General features: G+C 37.9%; 1 protein-coding gene across 10 annotated transcripts in view; it reads right to left on the bottom strand.

The window, feature by feature from the left end:
- Positions 1-7,316: 7,316 nt before the first annotated feature.
- SMOC2 (SPARC related modular calcium binding 2) overlaps positions 7,317-16,664 on the bottom strand; it is a 144,543-nt gene continuing 135,195 nt past the window's right edge. For 2 of the 10 annotated variants that reach the window (XM_082048045.1, XM_082048043.1), the window contains exons 10-13: positions 15,485-15,587; positions 14,378-14,652; positions 11,744-11,784; positions 7,317-8,987 (exon numbers count right to left, since the gene is read on the bottom strand). In XM_082048045.1, the coding sequence (XP_081904171.1) occupies positions 8,964-8,987; positions 11,744-11,784; positions 14,378-14,652; positions 15,485-15,587 (443 nt within the window). In that variant the 3' untranslated portion in view covers positions 7,317-8,963. Of the gene's footprint in view, positions 8,988-11,741; positions 11,788-14,377; positions 14,653-15,484; positions 15,588-16,664 lie in introns of all 10 variants that reach the window. The other 8 variants (XM_082048042.1, XM_082048050.1, XM_082048049.1 and 5 more) reach the window with 7 other exon arrangements.

Here is a 16,664-nt window from a genome sequence, read left to right on the forward strand (position 1 = left end):
AGGTCTTAGCATGAATTAAAGTTGAACTAATGGTTGCCCAAACTTAGTGCTGGCAAGTGACCATTTCTCCTCCCAGCTCATGGAAGCCAGTCCTTGCACACTTCTGCAATACAGAGTGAGTCCTATGTGTTTCATCTGTTTGTTCATGTCCATACTTATTAAACCTGATGGAAAGTCTGCTCTGAGCCTGGCACTGTCTGTAGGGGCGGCTCATGTTTGGGCTTGTCCCGGACTCTTGCTCAGTGTCTGAGCCCACAAAGTCATGATCTGAAGTGATGGCGCTGGAGCCCTGCTTTGAAATACACCCAAGCACCACATTTAAACCTGGCACTTAATCAGATGTGCATTTAGCAATCTAGCAGCACCCTCCTGACAGGTTTTTAAGGCAAAGAGCATAAGGAGGAATGCCACAGTGAATGGAGTATCACAAATGAGTAACAACCTAGCTGCAGTGAAGGCTGAAGCGGAGGAATAGCAGCACTTTGCAAGCAGTTCAGCTCACAGCATGCACCCATTGTACTGTCAGCCTCTGGTTCCAGGGAACTGGGCATACTCACATTTCAGAGCATTTCTGTGTTCTCTCACAGGAACAAAATATGATAAAGTGATGCTACCATCCCCACTTCAAATCTGGTTTATTTTTGATGTTCACACCGTGCTCATTAGAGTCACAGGCTCCGGTCTTGAACACCGCCTTAGTGTTCCCAGGGAACGAGAGCACAGCTGGTCTGCACAGTGTTTTAGAGAAAGGTGAGGATCTTTATGTGGGAAAAGAAATCTGCCTGTGTGCTAGGTTGTCTGAATAAACATAGGTTTTGCTATTAACCACAGCACTGTTTATTGGAGGCAATTTGCAAAGGATATTAGGATATTTTGCAAAGGATAATGCAGAGGGCATTATCTTTATATGTGGAAACAACTGTACACATTTTATTGTAGCAAATGTAACATTGCTATCTATTAAATGTTGGTCTTAAAAAACTGAGTTGAAAGCCCACCAGAAGGCAAGCTTAAGAATAGCACAAAAAAGCTTTTTGCAAGTTTCCACATGTAGTTTTGTCTTTGCACTTCCACCTGTATCATTTGTATTCCACTCCTTGCTTTCTTCGAAACAAAGGCTGTCAGCCATATCCAATTATCTCATAGTTTTGTGATATACTGCAACCACATGGGGGTTAGGACAGAAATAGTCAACTCCCCCATATTTATGGTCTACACTCAAGGAATGGGAGACTCTGTTGTGAAATCATGCACCATGACAGTGCCACATAGATCAGCACAAGATGAATTTTGCTCATGATAATGTGTGTGATATAATACAATGAATTCAATGCAGGCACTGTTCAAAGCAGGCACTGATTGTAAGACAGGTTGGCTGGGCACCTACAGGGTCAGCCTCCTCCTCTTCACCTGGTCCCTCAACCCCATTCTCCTCCAAGCTGTGCGTGGACATGTAGCAGATCTCTCCCTCTCTCCCAGCTGCACCCAGGTAAAGGCCCTTCCCAGCATTTCCTGACAGCCGTCCCAGCCTATGTCAGTTTGCTATTTAGGACACATGCTATTGTCACTCAGAGTCACTCAGACATCACATGCTATTTAGCATGTGATGAAGTTGTTCTTTTACCCTCTCTACTGCACTGTCGAAAATCTGATGTATGGGGCATTTCTTGTCATTAACTATTTTCCAAGTCATTTTCCAGATGACTATTCAAGGCTAATGAGGTCAAATTTCTTTTCATCAGGTCATCACAACATTTATTACCTTGAAAATAGTTCTAGTCTGAACCTATGATATTTTCCATAGGCTCCAAAGGTTTCTTGAACATATTTCTTGCACTCTGTTTCTCTGCCTTTTTCTCTCACACAGATACAAATCTTTAGATTAAAGACTAAAGATTTTGAAAAGTATTTAAATTATTAGTTTTTAGCCACCCCAAGAGTGAACATAAAGGCAACCACAAAAAAAGACAAGAAGCCAGCACTCTCTTGCAATCCTTTGCAATCAATGTGTTGATTAAAGAAAATGTTAAACTGTAGGATATCAGCCAAGTCTGTAGAGGATTTATTGGAACAACAAATGAAATAATAATAATAAAAAATCTAATTACACTTTGCTTGCATCTTTACTGAATAAGAAATACAAAAGGAAATTTATCTTTGTTGTGGTTCAGATTTCCTCATCCTGCTCAAATCTGCTCTTAATTTAGAAATATGTTGGTTTCTGCTTTCACATTTTCATTAAAAGTTGCTTAAACTTCCTGGATCTAAAGGAAGCCTTGGACTTGGCCATGACAACAAATGTCTCTTGGAACAAAGCACTGGAACCACTGGGATACAGAGGACCAAATTCAGACCTTATGCATGGGCAGGGAAGCAATCCATGGGCAGGGTGGATCTCTTGTATATGTCATAAAGTGATGCTGTGTAAGAGAGATGCTGTGCCCAGGAAGAGGAAATTTGGGTCTTCTGTTCACCTGTGTCCCTTCTGTGCTTTTTCTTTCCTGAGTCACTCAGACAGGTCATTCCCATGAAAGTCTTATGGGCAGTTCTGTTCCTTTGTCTTTAGCATTTCTATCCCTGGCTTATTTCCTTTCCTCTTTCCTCTGTCATTCCTCCCTTTTTACCCTCTCCCATTTCTACCTGATATCTCTCCTTCCTTACTTCTTCTGTCTCTTTATCTGCTCCTCCTTCACTCCCACAGAGAGCTCTGGCCACCCTCCTCAGTTCCCCTGTGGTCTTTCCATGATCCTCCTTTCACTCCTCTCCTGTCTCTGTTCCTCTGCTTCATTTTTTCCTCTGTCACTTTTTGTTATTCTTTTTTAAGCTGCATATTCTTTTTTTTTTTTTTTTCCTCACTTCAGCACCTCATCCTTCATATATTTTGTCTTGCATAAGATTTCTTGAAACCTATATAAATGAGCAACAATAGAATTCAGACTCCTGGGATAACAGTAAGAGATGGGCTGGAGGACAAGCTTCCTCACTCAGTGCTGAGCATTCAACAGGAAGAAATGCACTACAGACTGAGAGAAGCACATCTGCCATCTGCAGAGCATTAAAGACCCGATGTGTGCAGAAACTGCTCTGTCATATGGTGCTGAGCAGAAATAGGATTTGTTAGGTGGCACTTAACCAAGCACATGCATCTGTTGAGGGGTCACAGCATTTCTCAAATCCTCCTTAGCTGAGACTCACATTGAGTCCCACTTGGTTAAAGCACAACATTCAGTTGCTCTGATCATGGATTTGATGCATTAAGAAGTTAAGAGTTTGTCATTGATGGTATAGGGCAGGAGTTTTCATTGGATTACAGCCCACTAGGGGGAAAAAAAAAAAAAAAAAAAAAAAAGAGCTATGGAGTAATATCCTGTAATTTACAGTATGTCTCATCGTGGTTTTTACTGTCTTCTTTGTTCTGGGTCTTGGTCCCACTGATATACCAGTCTGCGATCTCAGAAGACTGAACCCAAGCTGTGGGTTCAGGAAGACTACCTGGGGAGCTATACATCAACAGAGACAGAGCTGCTCCACATGTAGTGGTCAAAATGGGGTTTGGCAGACACCAGCCTTTGAGTGAAATGGCTAGTAAAAAGATAGAGATATGCTAGGATATTATTTTAGGTTTGAGGATGTTTGTATTCAGCCTCATGGAAGGCTTGTTTTGCAAGCTGGAAAAGTGCCCTGTGTATTTCTTCAGGTCACTAATTCACATTGCTTCAACTGTGCTGCATAAGCAAAATCTAGTATAAATACCCTTACCCATATTGTGGTTCCCCTGATGTTTTGTGTCCATACAGTGCTAAATCCATTAGTTTATCAAACTCAAGTCCTGTTAAATGGAAATGTACCGCTTCTTTGCCTTATACAGGAACAGCAAGGTACTCAAAGACTTTAAAATGACACTCAGATTAAACATTACAAATTAAAGTTCAGAACCCTGACTTCTTTCAAACATGTATGAATTTTTTTTAAAGTTTGGGGAAGAGCAAGAATGCTGCTACTTTTCACAACATCTAATCTGAGGATAAAATTGGTGTCAAAATGCTATTTTTCAGTGTTGACACAGTGATGCTTTTTAAATAAAAGAAAGGAAGTTTTGATGTAAAAATAACCACTAAACCAAAAAATACTTTTAAAAGTGAAATTTCAGGGAAATTCTCAATTACAAGAAATTGGTCAATCATGATTTAGTGAAAAAACTGTTTCTCAATGGAAAATTCGTTCACCGATATTTTTTTTTTCCCTGATTGACTATTTAGAACAGTGTCCTGGTTTTGTTAAAAACAGGACCAGTTCCTCTTTCAGTGAATTTTCCTTTCAGCTAAGTTCTTCTAAGTAACTGCACTTTTCTGAATTTAGCTGTATGTTTTTTCAGATGCTGCACTTCAGAGCTGCTAACAGTGGTACACGGAATGGTACACGGAAAATGTCCAGGTTTAAACTTATTGCTATGGCAGCCAAGGTTACTGATAAATTTTGCAAATCCCATAAGTAAGAGGGGTGTATTTGCAAGGAGGGCTAAACAGAACAGGTGACTAAAATTGACTGAGTATTCCATCCCATAAATGTCATACACCCTATAAAAGTGGGAGATCACGGGGGTCTTGCTCTCTTCAACCATGGCCGGCATCTGAAGAGGACCCTGCCTGTTATCCCTGTGATCCAAGGCCTACTTCCAGGCCCTGCATCCCTGAATCCAGTTCTGGTTTGCTGCAGGGTCCAGCCCAGGACATGAGGGTGCCTGCCCTGCAGCCACTGGAATAATACCAGCTCCACAGCGGACAATGCTGCACTATCCTGGGAAATTCAAGTGGTTCTATACATTTTTTATTATTTTCTTTACTTTTTAGTAGCACTATTAAAACATTTTTAACTTTTCCAGCTTTTTAGTCTCTCTCCCTTTTCCTCCTATTACCTTTCCTTAGCGGGGAGGTTGGGGTGTTAACAGAGAGCATCTGCCATGGTTTATTGTGACCTTGCAGTAAACAGTGACAAACAGATATAGGCATCTTCATGGATTTTATTCAGGTACTGAGAGGGCTTTCTGTATCTTTATAAACTTTTATTTGTATACAGAATTGCAGCCTTCCACCTACAATCTCATGGACTGTGCTAATCTTTTATGAAGTAAAAGTACCCATTTAACCAAGAATGGATTGTATGCTTGTGCAAAGAATAATTCTGTAGTTGATAAGAAACAAGCAATCCTATTAACTGAATTGAAGTGTAAAGAGAGTCTCTAGGGAAAGGATGCTTCAGATGACTGTATTTTAAGGAAAAGATTGTTCACATCACAGAATTGACTCTCATTTCACTATCTTCCCTCCCAATAAACTTTGTATTTCAGTAGTAACAATAGTTAGAGGACAAAGTGTATGACAAAATAGGGAAGGTGAACCTAGGAAAGGCAAAATATTACATATATTTCTATTGCTAACCTAGAGAAAAACAGACAGACTTTTCTTCCTGTCACCCCTCTAACTGAATGTTCTAGAGGAATGTGTTGTTCTGAATGCTTTCCACGTGAGATTTTGTTTAAAGAAAAAAAAATATATATAATATGCTCTTTAAACAAAGGGCATACTTTCACTTATAAAACTTGAACTGAAACAATTAAATGTGTCAAAGTGTGCTGTTTCTATCAATAATTTACTATAAACATTCTAATATTTCAAACATCAATAAACTTAATTGGTTACTATTGAATGTCAAAGTAATTATTCCAAATGACATCAATCGGGCATCCTAAAGGAAACAAAAGTAATAAACATTTCATGTTCTGCTTTAAAGACTCTTTCACACTAGTTTCTATAACCTAGTTATACAATATCGCAGTGTAAATCTTTAAAAGGGACAACTAAATTATCTTTTCTAGAGAAGACTTCTTAACTTATACTAATCCATCTTTTATTTCTACTGTAAAAGGAAAATATTAATTAAATCTATCAAAGCTTGGACACAAATGTCTTTAATGATGCAATCTATACTTCTGTTTCTCCTTCCAGCTTTCTAGAAATGTCTGCTTCCTCCATTGGTTTATAGCATTTATGGAGATCAAAAGCTTGGTTCAAATGAGAAAAGTACAGTGTATTCCTTGATTCATATGCAATGAGTATTTAGTTTAACTCTTCTCCCTTACGCTCACATGAACTCATGTTTTTGTTGTTGGTTTTTTTTTTTCTCTCTTATTATCTGAAATGGCATTAGCAAGAAAAATCATCATTCTGAGCACAAAACTAGGTCCCAGTTCTGCAAAATGAGTGTCTGAAAGCTAGGCATTTGGTTAGACTCGCAGAAGACTCAGGATGAAGTGGTTTTGGTAAAACTGGAACTATGAAGTTGACCTACTTCTAGAGCTGGGAACAAGATGATAAATTTATCCATGTGTTGACAAAAAGTTCAACATTTTTCACAGTTTGGCCTGTTGAATAATGGATGTTGCAATAGGCTGGACAAATCATTGAACAAATATACATTTTTAAAAGTTAATAGTCTTCTACTTAAAACTTTTTAAAAGCTCTAAATAAATCTGTTCTGCAATAGATGGAATTAGAACAAATATTGGTCAATGAGAAGCAATATATATATATAGTGCTTTCAATAAGAATAGAATTAAAATTGAAAAAATTGTTGCGCATGGAATGGATAAAAACTAGAACTAATTAATTACTGTGGAACTAAATAAACACCAGTGCTGTGGTGTGACTGGGCTCTAACTGGAACTATGAGAACTTGGTACTGTTTGTAGAAAGTGGTATAATGGCTAGAAATTTAAATGAAGCATAAATGTGACCACGCAGAATATGTGCAAAGATTAAATACCTCATGTTTGTGTCATTGTCTCCAAAGGCCACAGTGATGGAGTTAAATGCTTCTTACAAAATGCTGCTATTAACCATACGGAGCCTACCTAGCCAAGTGCTGAGTGTTCTCAGGGTTTGCCTCTCTCTCCTCATTGTTTCCAGTCAGGTTGAAAGTTCCACAGCAGCTCACGCTCACACTGAGAGGAAAAGGTGTGATCTCTATCTACACCACATTGCAATTCACTGAGAAAAGGCAAGAGACCAACCTGAAACTATATGGAGATAGCAGCAACAAAGGATCTGGCCTCAAAATCACCATTTTGAGAAAGCATTGGTATGAATAAGGCATGAACTACCTCAGCAGAGAATTCAATAAAGGGGCAAGGGAAGAGAAGAGGGACACAATGTGATGTCATGAGGTTACTTTTAAACTCAATGCAGTGAAGTTACCACTGAGCGTACCTGCTTCCAAGCATGGCTATCTGTGTTGCAGAATAAAAATCACAAGCATAGTTTGATAACATACTGATCTTTAATCTATCCAGAAGATTATATTCAAAGTTTAACAGTATAAAAGGATAACAAATACTTTTTAAAACAAAAATACAAGATAACACACAGTTGCATCCTGGTTCCTCCTGCTGCCAAAGCTTAGAGTACATAATTTCTGGGTACGGTTCCACTGTATACACTGCATACACTGTATACAGTGTTTCTTCAACATACGTTGAAATTGAAATGAAACATTTATATTTGCAAAAAAGCTTTCCAGGTATAAGCTCAAACCAGGGTGCTATTGTGATTAGTTAGTCATGTCAGATCCCGCACGTAATTTAAGCAAAGCAGAATGAAATCACTGCTTGTTGCAACATTCCTGCCTTTTCATGTCAGCTCTTAGATGCCAGCAGTCAATCTACCACTGCATCGATCAACCCAGCTGCTTGTAACTCACAGTTGTTTAAGAGCTGAACCTTTTTCACCTGGGTCTCCTGCTCTAAATTCACATCCGCAAGTTCTTATTCCCCTCAGGCACACAAACAAAAAAAGCATTAGGGGGAAAAATGACAGAGAAGGTATGAAAACTTGTGAGAACTTTCAGACAGTAAAGGAAAAGCCTCAGGCAGGGGCAATGTGAGTAGCCCCTCATGATGGCAACTGTTCATAATTTGTTCAGCTTTACCTCTAGAGGACCCCAAGGCAAACCAAAGAGCTGATGGGGGCAGTCAGGTGTAGAGCAAGAAAAGGTTGAACAATCTGTTTAGCCTTTCCTGTCTCTTTATAGTTAGATTTACAATTCTGACCCATGTAAACTCTGGTCCTGCTGTGCACTGACCACAGAAATACACTTTCAGACTCAGACTGAACCAGACTGAGTGACATTACAATCTGCCTTACTCCGTGTTGGTTTGGTGTATTAATAACCCAAGTGATAACAAATGGGAAAAAAATCCTACCACCTACCACAGCTTGTAATGGAAGGCGCCTCAAAAATGGATAGAAGAATACATTTTTCTACAAGTAACCCAAATGTAGAATAACTGTTTTGAATCCCTTAGTGGTTGCATTCTCATTGCATGATCTTTGGAAAGCATAATGATAGCAACTAAACATAACCAAAACCAACGTGAAATAAAATAGTGTCACCGATGAAAAATCTGTTCAGTTAAAAACTGCAAAATCAGGTAAACCACACTTCCCTCAATCCTGCAAACCTGACACATCCAACACTGCTTGGAAAAAATTGAGAATACAGTAGACATTTCAGCATAACTCTACTTAAATGACAGCATTGATTAAGAAAAACAAGGCATACTATTTAAACCAAAATACATAGAATCAGGTTTCTATGCTAGTGTTTGCCAAAAAAACTATTTTTTAAAAAATGGTTTAAATGCAAACTTTTACATCTCCAACATGTTTTACATATTTCAGTCAACTAAAGAATACACATACATTGTATGTGATAATTTTTCAAAACTAGCTATTACATTTTCACAGATTAAAAATAATAATAAAAAAAAGTCTGTTTAAATATTTCATTTCTACAAAGTGAATTTACATTTTTAAGTACAAAGTGCAAATACTACAGTTGTTTTTATTGCCTTTTGGTGAGGAAATCTCCCACATGTCAAACAGATCTGTGTTGGATCAGTAAGTTGTTCACCCTTGCTTCTTAGAAACTTGCTGAAAGAAAGTTGAAAAAATGTGCATTATTAATCATGTTTTCAAGTAATCTAGTACAAACATTTGTCTCTGTTTTTCAGTGGTGTCCACATGCCACTATCAAAATTAGTTCTGCACAAACATATATGAGGAATTAAAAAAAATTCTTCCTTGTAGTCCTTCATAGCATCTTTAAACAAGGGTAAGAGAAACATCTTCACTATTTTTTACCTATGGCCTCTACATACCTGTCAAACACACAGTTTTAGAAACTGCCTGGGCAAGTCCCTGGTGCAATACACCTTTCTATGGCATGTGATGTATAAGGAATGGCCTGCTGGCCAAAGTGTTATGAACAATCTATAGTTTCCTTGTAAACTTTTTGCTAGGCTGCAAAAGACCCTCTGGGTCTCATTGACGGTGTGTCTACATGTATGTGTATGTTTGTTGGACAGGGTGGAGCTGAGCAAGGGACACATACCTGGCAACTACCCCAGTTCTGTTAGATCCATCGTGCATCTGACCTCTGTTAGAGCAACCACAGCTGAGACTCAGCATATTAGTATACGTATATATATCTGCTTTCTTTCAGTAAGCTTGTTTGTGCATGTACAAATATGGATGTGTACATATATTAAAAAAAGATATTCAGGAATACATGCCTAAGCACACATAAGCATGTATATAACTGAACTGCCACAATAAACTAGAAGAAAATGAGCTCCTGAGTGCCCAACCCCTGAGTGGTGAAAATCTGATCAATCCTTCATAGATGGGTGGTTTCCTTTCAGTGGCTCCTACCCAGACCAGTTGCTCTTCAATAACTTCCTTTCAAGTGAAAACTTTCGTGATGAAAGCCACATTCTGCATTTTCAGCCTCATATTGTTCAAGTATGAAACTGCCAACAGATGGTTTGCTGACCCAGCCTTAATTCAAGGCTATCATTCATCAGCAACAGCTTTTAAAATAGTTGGTGCTGACTCAGCAAAATTATTAGATAAAATTAAAAAACATAGATGCTGTAGAACATTTTTATTACAGATCCTGAAAGTCAGGATCAGATTACAAGGAAGGGGAGAGGGCTTGTCATGCTTCAAGTGTAATGCACGTGTGCCAGTAATTGCCATTATATAATTAAAATAACCCCTTTGAATGTTTTTGAGTTCCAACAGGATAATTGTTTTCAGGCTGCTTTGTTTAAAGCATAAGTGATTTGTGGGGGGAACTTGAAAAGTTAAGACCACAAACTTTTGTTTAAACAAACAGAAACTTATCACATTCCTCTATCTGTGAGAATATTTTATATTCCATCAAACTTATGTAGGAGGTCTCTGGTAGAACTCACAACCAATGCTGAGCTTGCCTTAGGAAGTGTGAGCTTAACATCAAAGAAATCAGAGATAAAGCAAGTAACAAACTGACTAGCAACAATGAGAGGAAGATTTCTCTTGCCTTGTGGGGAGGTTCACCCTGGGTTCTGTTTTTAACAAATGAACCTAGCTTTCTGATAAGTGGGAAGACATTAACCACAACTATGGTTTTGGGATTTTTTTAGCCAATTCCAAAATTAGCAGTTTTGCAAGCTGCAGGATTACCTGAGCTGTTCATATGTTTATATGAATATTTTTAAAAACAATTCATCATTTACTGACGCTTTTATGGGAATTAATCATTTGATTCTTCTAATAGAAAAGTGAGGCAAGAATGTTGTGAAGATGAATCTTTTACCACACCATTCAAATAACTGGCAAACTCACAAGTCCTTCTTCAGACCTATGCAAAAGTGCCAGGAAGCCGTGCCCATGTTTCCAGAAAAGTGAATCTTTAGGATTAAGGATTATAAAGATAGACAAACATAAATGAGAAGCATTTTTTTGAAGCTTTTGCCTGAGCTTCCATTTGAATCCCTCCTTTTCAATATGTACCTTTCCTTGATTTAAGGATTCTGCTTTTGTGTCTTTTGAAGCTCTGAACACCTTGAGTGCTATTCAAAATGCCATGAGTGACATACACTGGTATTATTCAGAAACACAAAATCAAGTCTTTGCAGAAAATTGATGCAAACACAAATAACGGATTATGTTGTCAGGGCAGCTGACATTTGCTACAATCATTCTGCAAACCTAACCAATTTTAGTGTTAACATATAGGAGCAGACTGATGCAAATCCTAGTTCTCCAACATCATTTTGCTCACCCAGCAAAGGCATTTGAAAGTGACAGCTCTTTTCTCTACACTAAGATTTTAAAAGGTGTTTAAAACCACCCTACAATAATTCAGTGAGGCTTCTGAAATGTATAGATTTTCATAGGGCATGGGAAATGTGTGGCTTTTTTCAGAAAGAATTATTTCAATCAAAGTTTGTGTCTATAGTATGACTCACAGGAAATTTAACAGAATTCAGTTATAGTAAAAGGTAAATGAAGATAAAGCAGTGCACATTTAAAAGTGTGTGGGAATGAGAACACTCAGGAATGCAGAAGACTCATACGAGGGCTCAATTACGTTAATCTAATTATCACTAACCTAGATGTCAATTACACTTTACTAGGTACATCCATGTGCAGGCATAATCTTCTTCACATTTATTGATTCAGCTTTTCTTAGACAGAACTGAAGTCAAAATTTGTTAATCAGGATGCTGTTCTACATTTTCCTGGCAAGTCTGCAGAATGGCAGATGACTGTAGCTTGAAGCTGCAATGACAGCTGCTAAAACCCTAAAGCATTCGGCTAGGCAAGGCAGGAATGGAGATCTTTCTCTCCTCAGTACTCACCTGCCTGCTGGATGAAGTGCTCTCAGTGTTGGTTTTAGGCGCTGCTAAAGGAGGAAAAGGAAATCACTATTAATATAATTTGCAAGTCATACGTAGCATCCTGAAGAACTGAAGCCCTCATTCTGCTATCATTTAGAGCAGGGTAACTGCACCACTTTCAATAAATGAGATAAAATATTTCAGATTTTCCATTGAAACATTTGCTTTTTCCTGAACACAGGTGTTGCTTCTATCATGTTGTATAGAAGTTGAATTACAGCATTTCTTGCCATTTAATATGTGACATTTGGTTAGGACAGATTGCATCTAGTCAGTGTTGATCATTACAAACTTATTAAATCTTTAGTAGCCTATTATTCCTAGTGGGAAGGAAGCACGGACAATCAGACTGGCTGGAAAGCATTCACTCCAATTAAAGACATTGCACAGGAACAGCTCTACCAGCCAAAGATATTGTTCACATTTAATCTATAAAGCAACATGATTATGTCTTGTTTTTATGTTTCTTCATAGGAAAGTACAAGACAGTGCTCTAAATGAGGAAAAAAAAAACAAAAAACAAAAAACGAAAAACAAAAAACAAAAAACAAAAAAACAAAAAACAAAAAACAGCTACATGAGTCTGCTGGCCTATTCAACTTGGGAGGCCAGAGAGGAACTCATCCTTTTGGTTTTCCACATCAGCTTGTTAGTTAACTGAGCTGCATTGGGACAATGGGTAATGAAACTGGGCCTTGAAAAATACTACAGAAACTCCCATTCCCTCAAGAAAGTAAGTTTTGCAGCTCTCTGGCTCTTATACTGCTTCAAATGATTCTCACAAGATACCTGGGACTCACACAAAACGCTACAGACCAGCTTCCTTATCTCAGCTTTCACACCTCAAGTGACGAGGTCTCTCCTATTTCTAGAAATATAACTCTAGTGGCGTGCTGACTGATTTCTTTTGTGCAAGTGAAAGGTCTATCAGAAAGGAAATTTTAATTATCAAGTAGGAGAAAAAACACAGAATGCTGATATTCCAACAAAAACAAATTTTGTTGTTTTGTCTTTAGAGATATCTATTTTTAGGAAAGAAACAATGTTTGGTTGAGATTTTTTTTTCCAACTGGATGCCATTAGTTTTTGAATGCAAAAGTTCTGAGGTATTTTTTCCTTCCAAAAACTAATGTTCTCATTATTGACTACATTTCTGTTGGAGAAGCTCTGTGAAAAATCTCCAGTTACCGTGAACATGATTTTTTTCTTTAGCTAAATCTCTGTGTGCTCTTAATATAATTTCATGCCTCTTACAACTTTCTTTTCCAAAATAGGCAGCTTATATAAAGCAGGAGAACCTTAAGCTTTTTTTCTTTTTCTTTTTTTTTTTCTTTCACTGAAACGGGCACAGGAAAAGCTGAGTTTTGGTTTGAGTCTTGCTATAGCTTTCCTTTAAGTCCTGGAGTAATGATTTCATCAACTCAAACTCAAATTTCATCATTTCAGACCAAGGAATGACAGCTGCAGCAAGACAGATGTGTCTGGATGGTAACACATGGAATGACCATAATGCACTCCCCTTTAGTCTGCCAAATATTGAGAATTTAAAGGATGTTGCATTTCAGTTTCCATGTTTAAACCATAAAGAAAACACAGTCATCCACCTTTATATACATTTTTTTCACCTCCCTCACTTAAGTGAAAATTGCGAGGTATTAGGTGTACAAAAAACCCAACCTATCAACCAACCAAAAAACCTAAAACAAACAAACAAACAAAAAAACCCACAACAACAAAAAAAAAGCACCCCACAACAAAACAGAAAAAAATCCTGCATTTGATATCTGTGTTTCAAGAGATCTGTTTCTGTAAGGCATAGACAATTTACTTTATAAGTACAACACAGAGCTATTCTCTCTTTTCTCAGTATTCCCTTTAATACAATAATTTTTTTTCTGACTGCGTTTCCCACTTGTTTTGCTTCTCATTTCCTATGATACCTTCGTTTTACTGCCCTGGCTTCATTTTAAAATCCCAGGTAAACAAAACAATTTGCCTATATTCAGGTTCTACAACTTCTTACAGTATGGGGATCTACTGCTGTTGTTTTCAGGAATTGTGTGATTGAACTCCGCATGGACCATTACACACTGTAGTTAGTTGTTCCCCTTTCTACCATTTGGCAGCACAGTAAGGTGGCTGTGTACCAGCAGTTGTTCCACCTGTTTGGCAGATGACCACATTCCTCACTGTATCTCTAAACAACATTTGAGAAATGAGAAGTCACCAGAAAACAATGTGCTTCCTTCCCATCAGGAATCCAAAAAGCACAGGTGTGATATTTCCACTCATTCAGGACATAGTACTATAATAACATTAAATTGGCTTTTCGATGACTGTTAATGTTATCGTATCCTCTAAGGTTTCCTACTGTAATAAGTGTAATGGTCAGAATCAACAGGAAATTTTTGATTCTGTTGGAGTAAAGTGATGATTTGTGTACACAGAAGCAGCTTTCTTGCCATCTGCCCTAAGCAACAGCTGCATTGGCTACAGACAGGTGTATTCTTTTATTTTGAATACTTGTGGTATATACAACTATCAGACTTCATGAGCTTTGAATAATCTAGTGAACAAGGTAGAAAAGGTTCTTACTATGGCGTTTCTTTGTTTCTGCTTTACCTTCTTCTTTTGTTACTCCCAAGCAGCCCATTAATTCTTGTACTGATAAGGATTTGTCGTTGTTCACATCACAGTATTCCACAAACTTCTTCACACATTTTTTGGGTTTTGATTTCTTTCTTAGGAATCTCTTAAATGGCTTGATTTCTTTCTTGCCAATGTCACCACTGGAATTTTTATCTAGCTGTTTGAAATACCAGTGGACCACTCTCTCTTCCAGAGTATGATTTGGATCAGGCTCTGAAACCCTGAAACAGAAAACAGGAGTTTAGTCTTAATTCTGATACCTAAACCTCAGTTTATACCTTTATTTCAGGATAGTTAAATCACTTTCTGATGCTTTGTTACATAGACCTCCCTGCTCTTGGCCACTAGCTTCTTGTACTGAATTCTTCTTTTTCCACTTTGGCCAACTGTATCTTAAATTTTACACTAAGGGTTGGAATCTGTTCTTAGTTACATCTCTGAAACTCTGTTGAGGTCAGCACCATAGTCAGAAAACAGTGCTTTCCCCTTTCATTTCCCGAAACACAGAAAACTGAAGAGAGAAATAAAAGAGAAAAAGACAGTTTCATAGATGGAAGAACCATGAAAATGTGTAATATACCAGATTGAAGTAAGTCAACAGTCAGTATCACCAAATACCTAGGCTCCAATTACAACCCACGATGGATGCTCTTAGAGATAAAACATCAAAATATATTGGATTATGATGAAAGTTATAACTGTGATTGTTGATAGCATTGGTTTGTTTTACAAGCAACTAGGCAAACTATGAATCTAGAAGGCAGCACATATTCATTAAGTAATGCCTGAAAGGACAAAAAAGACTGAGACACAGTTGTGCCAGCAGCTACAGATAAACTGTAAGCTGTGCTGCTGCTGAGAATTTAGCTATCAAATGCATCTCTGTTTAGTGGACACAGTCTACAGTGGTAACTTTGAAGTAAGCTCTCCTAGGTAGGTTCTTGGAAATTTACCCTTTGTGAAGGATGAAGATTTACTTCTCAAAGTCATCAACAATTCCTTCACTGGTGTCGGAATTTTTTTAAAGACACACAAAAAGGACTGGAAACCCACCGGCTAGAAGACAATGATGGATCAGACACTGCATGCACCATATCTGTGGACAGTGCATCCAAAACACTAGTCAGGAACTCATTCTTCTTGGCTCCAGGACAACCTAGAAAACCAGATTTTTTTTTTTCTTTTCTTGTTTCCTCTTTTCACAAAATTTAAATTCCAATGACAGTTCAAAATTAGAAATAAATGTGACTTCCATATGTTAAGGACAAGTTCGTAACACAATTCAAAGAAAAACATCTAAATTTAGGTACGTATCTGTAATATAGAGAAGGAATAAAAAAACACCTGTTTGAACCCAAGCAACTATGAATCTTGTTTGCACACCTTGGGTCTTTTTCTTTCTTTCATTTTTTCCATTATTTTTCATTTTTAAAGATATTTTTCCATGGGTGTCACATTGTGAAAAGAACAGCTTTGAAACAACAGAAGTTTGTGTGTGACACAGACCATTTGAAACATGGACTAAAAGACCACAGCACAACACTTCTTTCAGTTATCCATTTTTGCCCCTCTGAACTACCATTGGCTTTCTGAACATGCATTAGTTTTTCTCTTTAAAATGACAGTCCTTTCCTTTTTCACTTTTCTCTTGGACAGGGGTTAACTCCCACTGTACAGAACTGTGGCAGGTGTACTCCCCTGCCCCTGAAAGCAACACAAACTTCTAAGCTGACGGGCCACTATGGTCATGCACATGACTCTTGGTCAACAGACATGGCCCTTGACCAATGAAATCCCTTGCTTGAGAGAAGTTTCCGGAAAACTACCATAAATGACCGCAGCTCAGATTCAACTATGGTATAAATGGACCACAGCCGAGACCCCCTCTTGCTTTGAGTTGGTGTCCCTCAAAGCAGTACTTCTGCAAAAACTCTCTTCCTTAGACTGGCCACCTAAGGAACGTTCCTTGAGGACTGAGACACCTTGTCAATGTGGTAGGAGATCTGGGTACCCTTGAGAATCTTTACTTTGTCACAGAGTGTGAAGATGTGCATTTTTAATCATCATTTTAGAGTTTTGGGACCTGATCCCCTTGAGTTTGAGTCAGTTGTGTAGTAACTGAACTCCTAACTGGTATCTGAACCTATGTTGTATAATGCTGTCAGAGTGCTGAATAATTTTGGATAAACCCCATTTGTAGTTGGTTTCTGTTCAACAGCACTGGTTAGAATAA

Source organism: Streptopelia decaocto (assembly GCF_964273445.1).
Source record: "Streptopelia decaocto genome assembly, chromosome: 3".
Taxonomy (NCBI): domain Eukaryota; kingdom Metazoa; phylum Chordata; class Aves; order Columbiformes; family Columbidae; genus Streptopelia; species Streptopelia decaocto.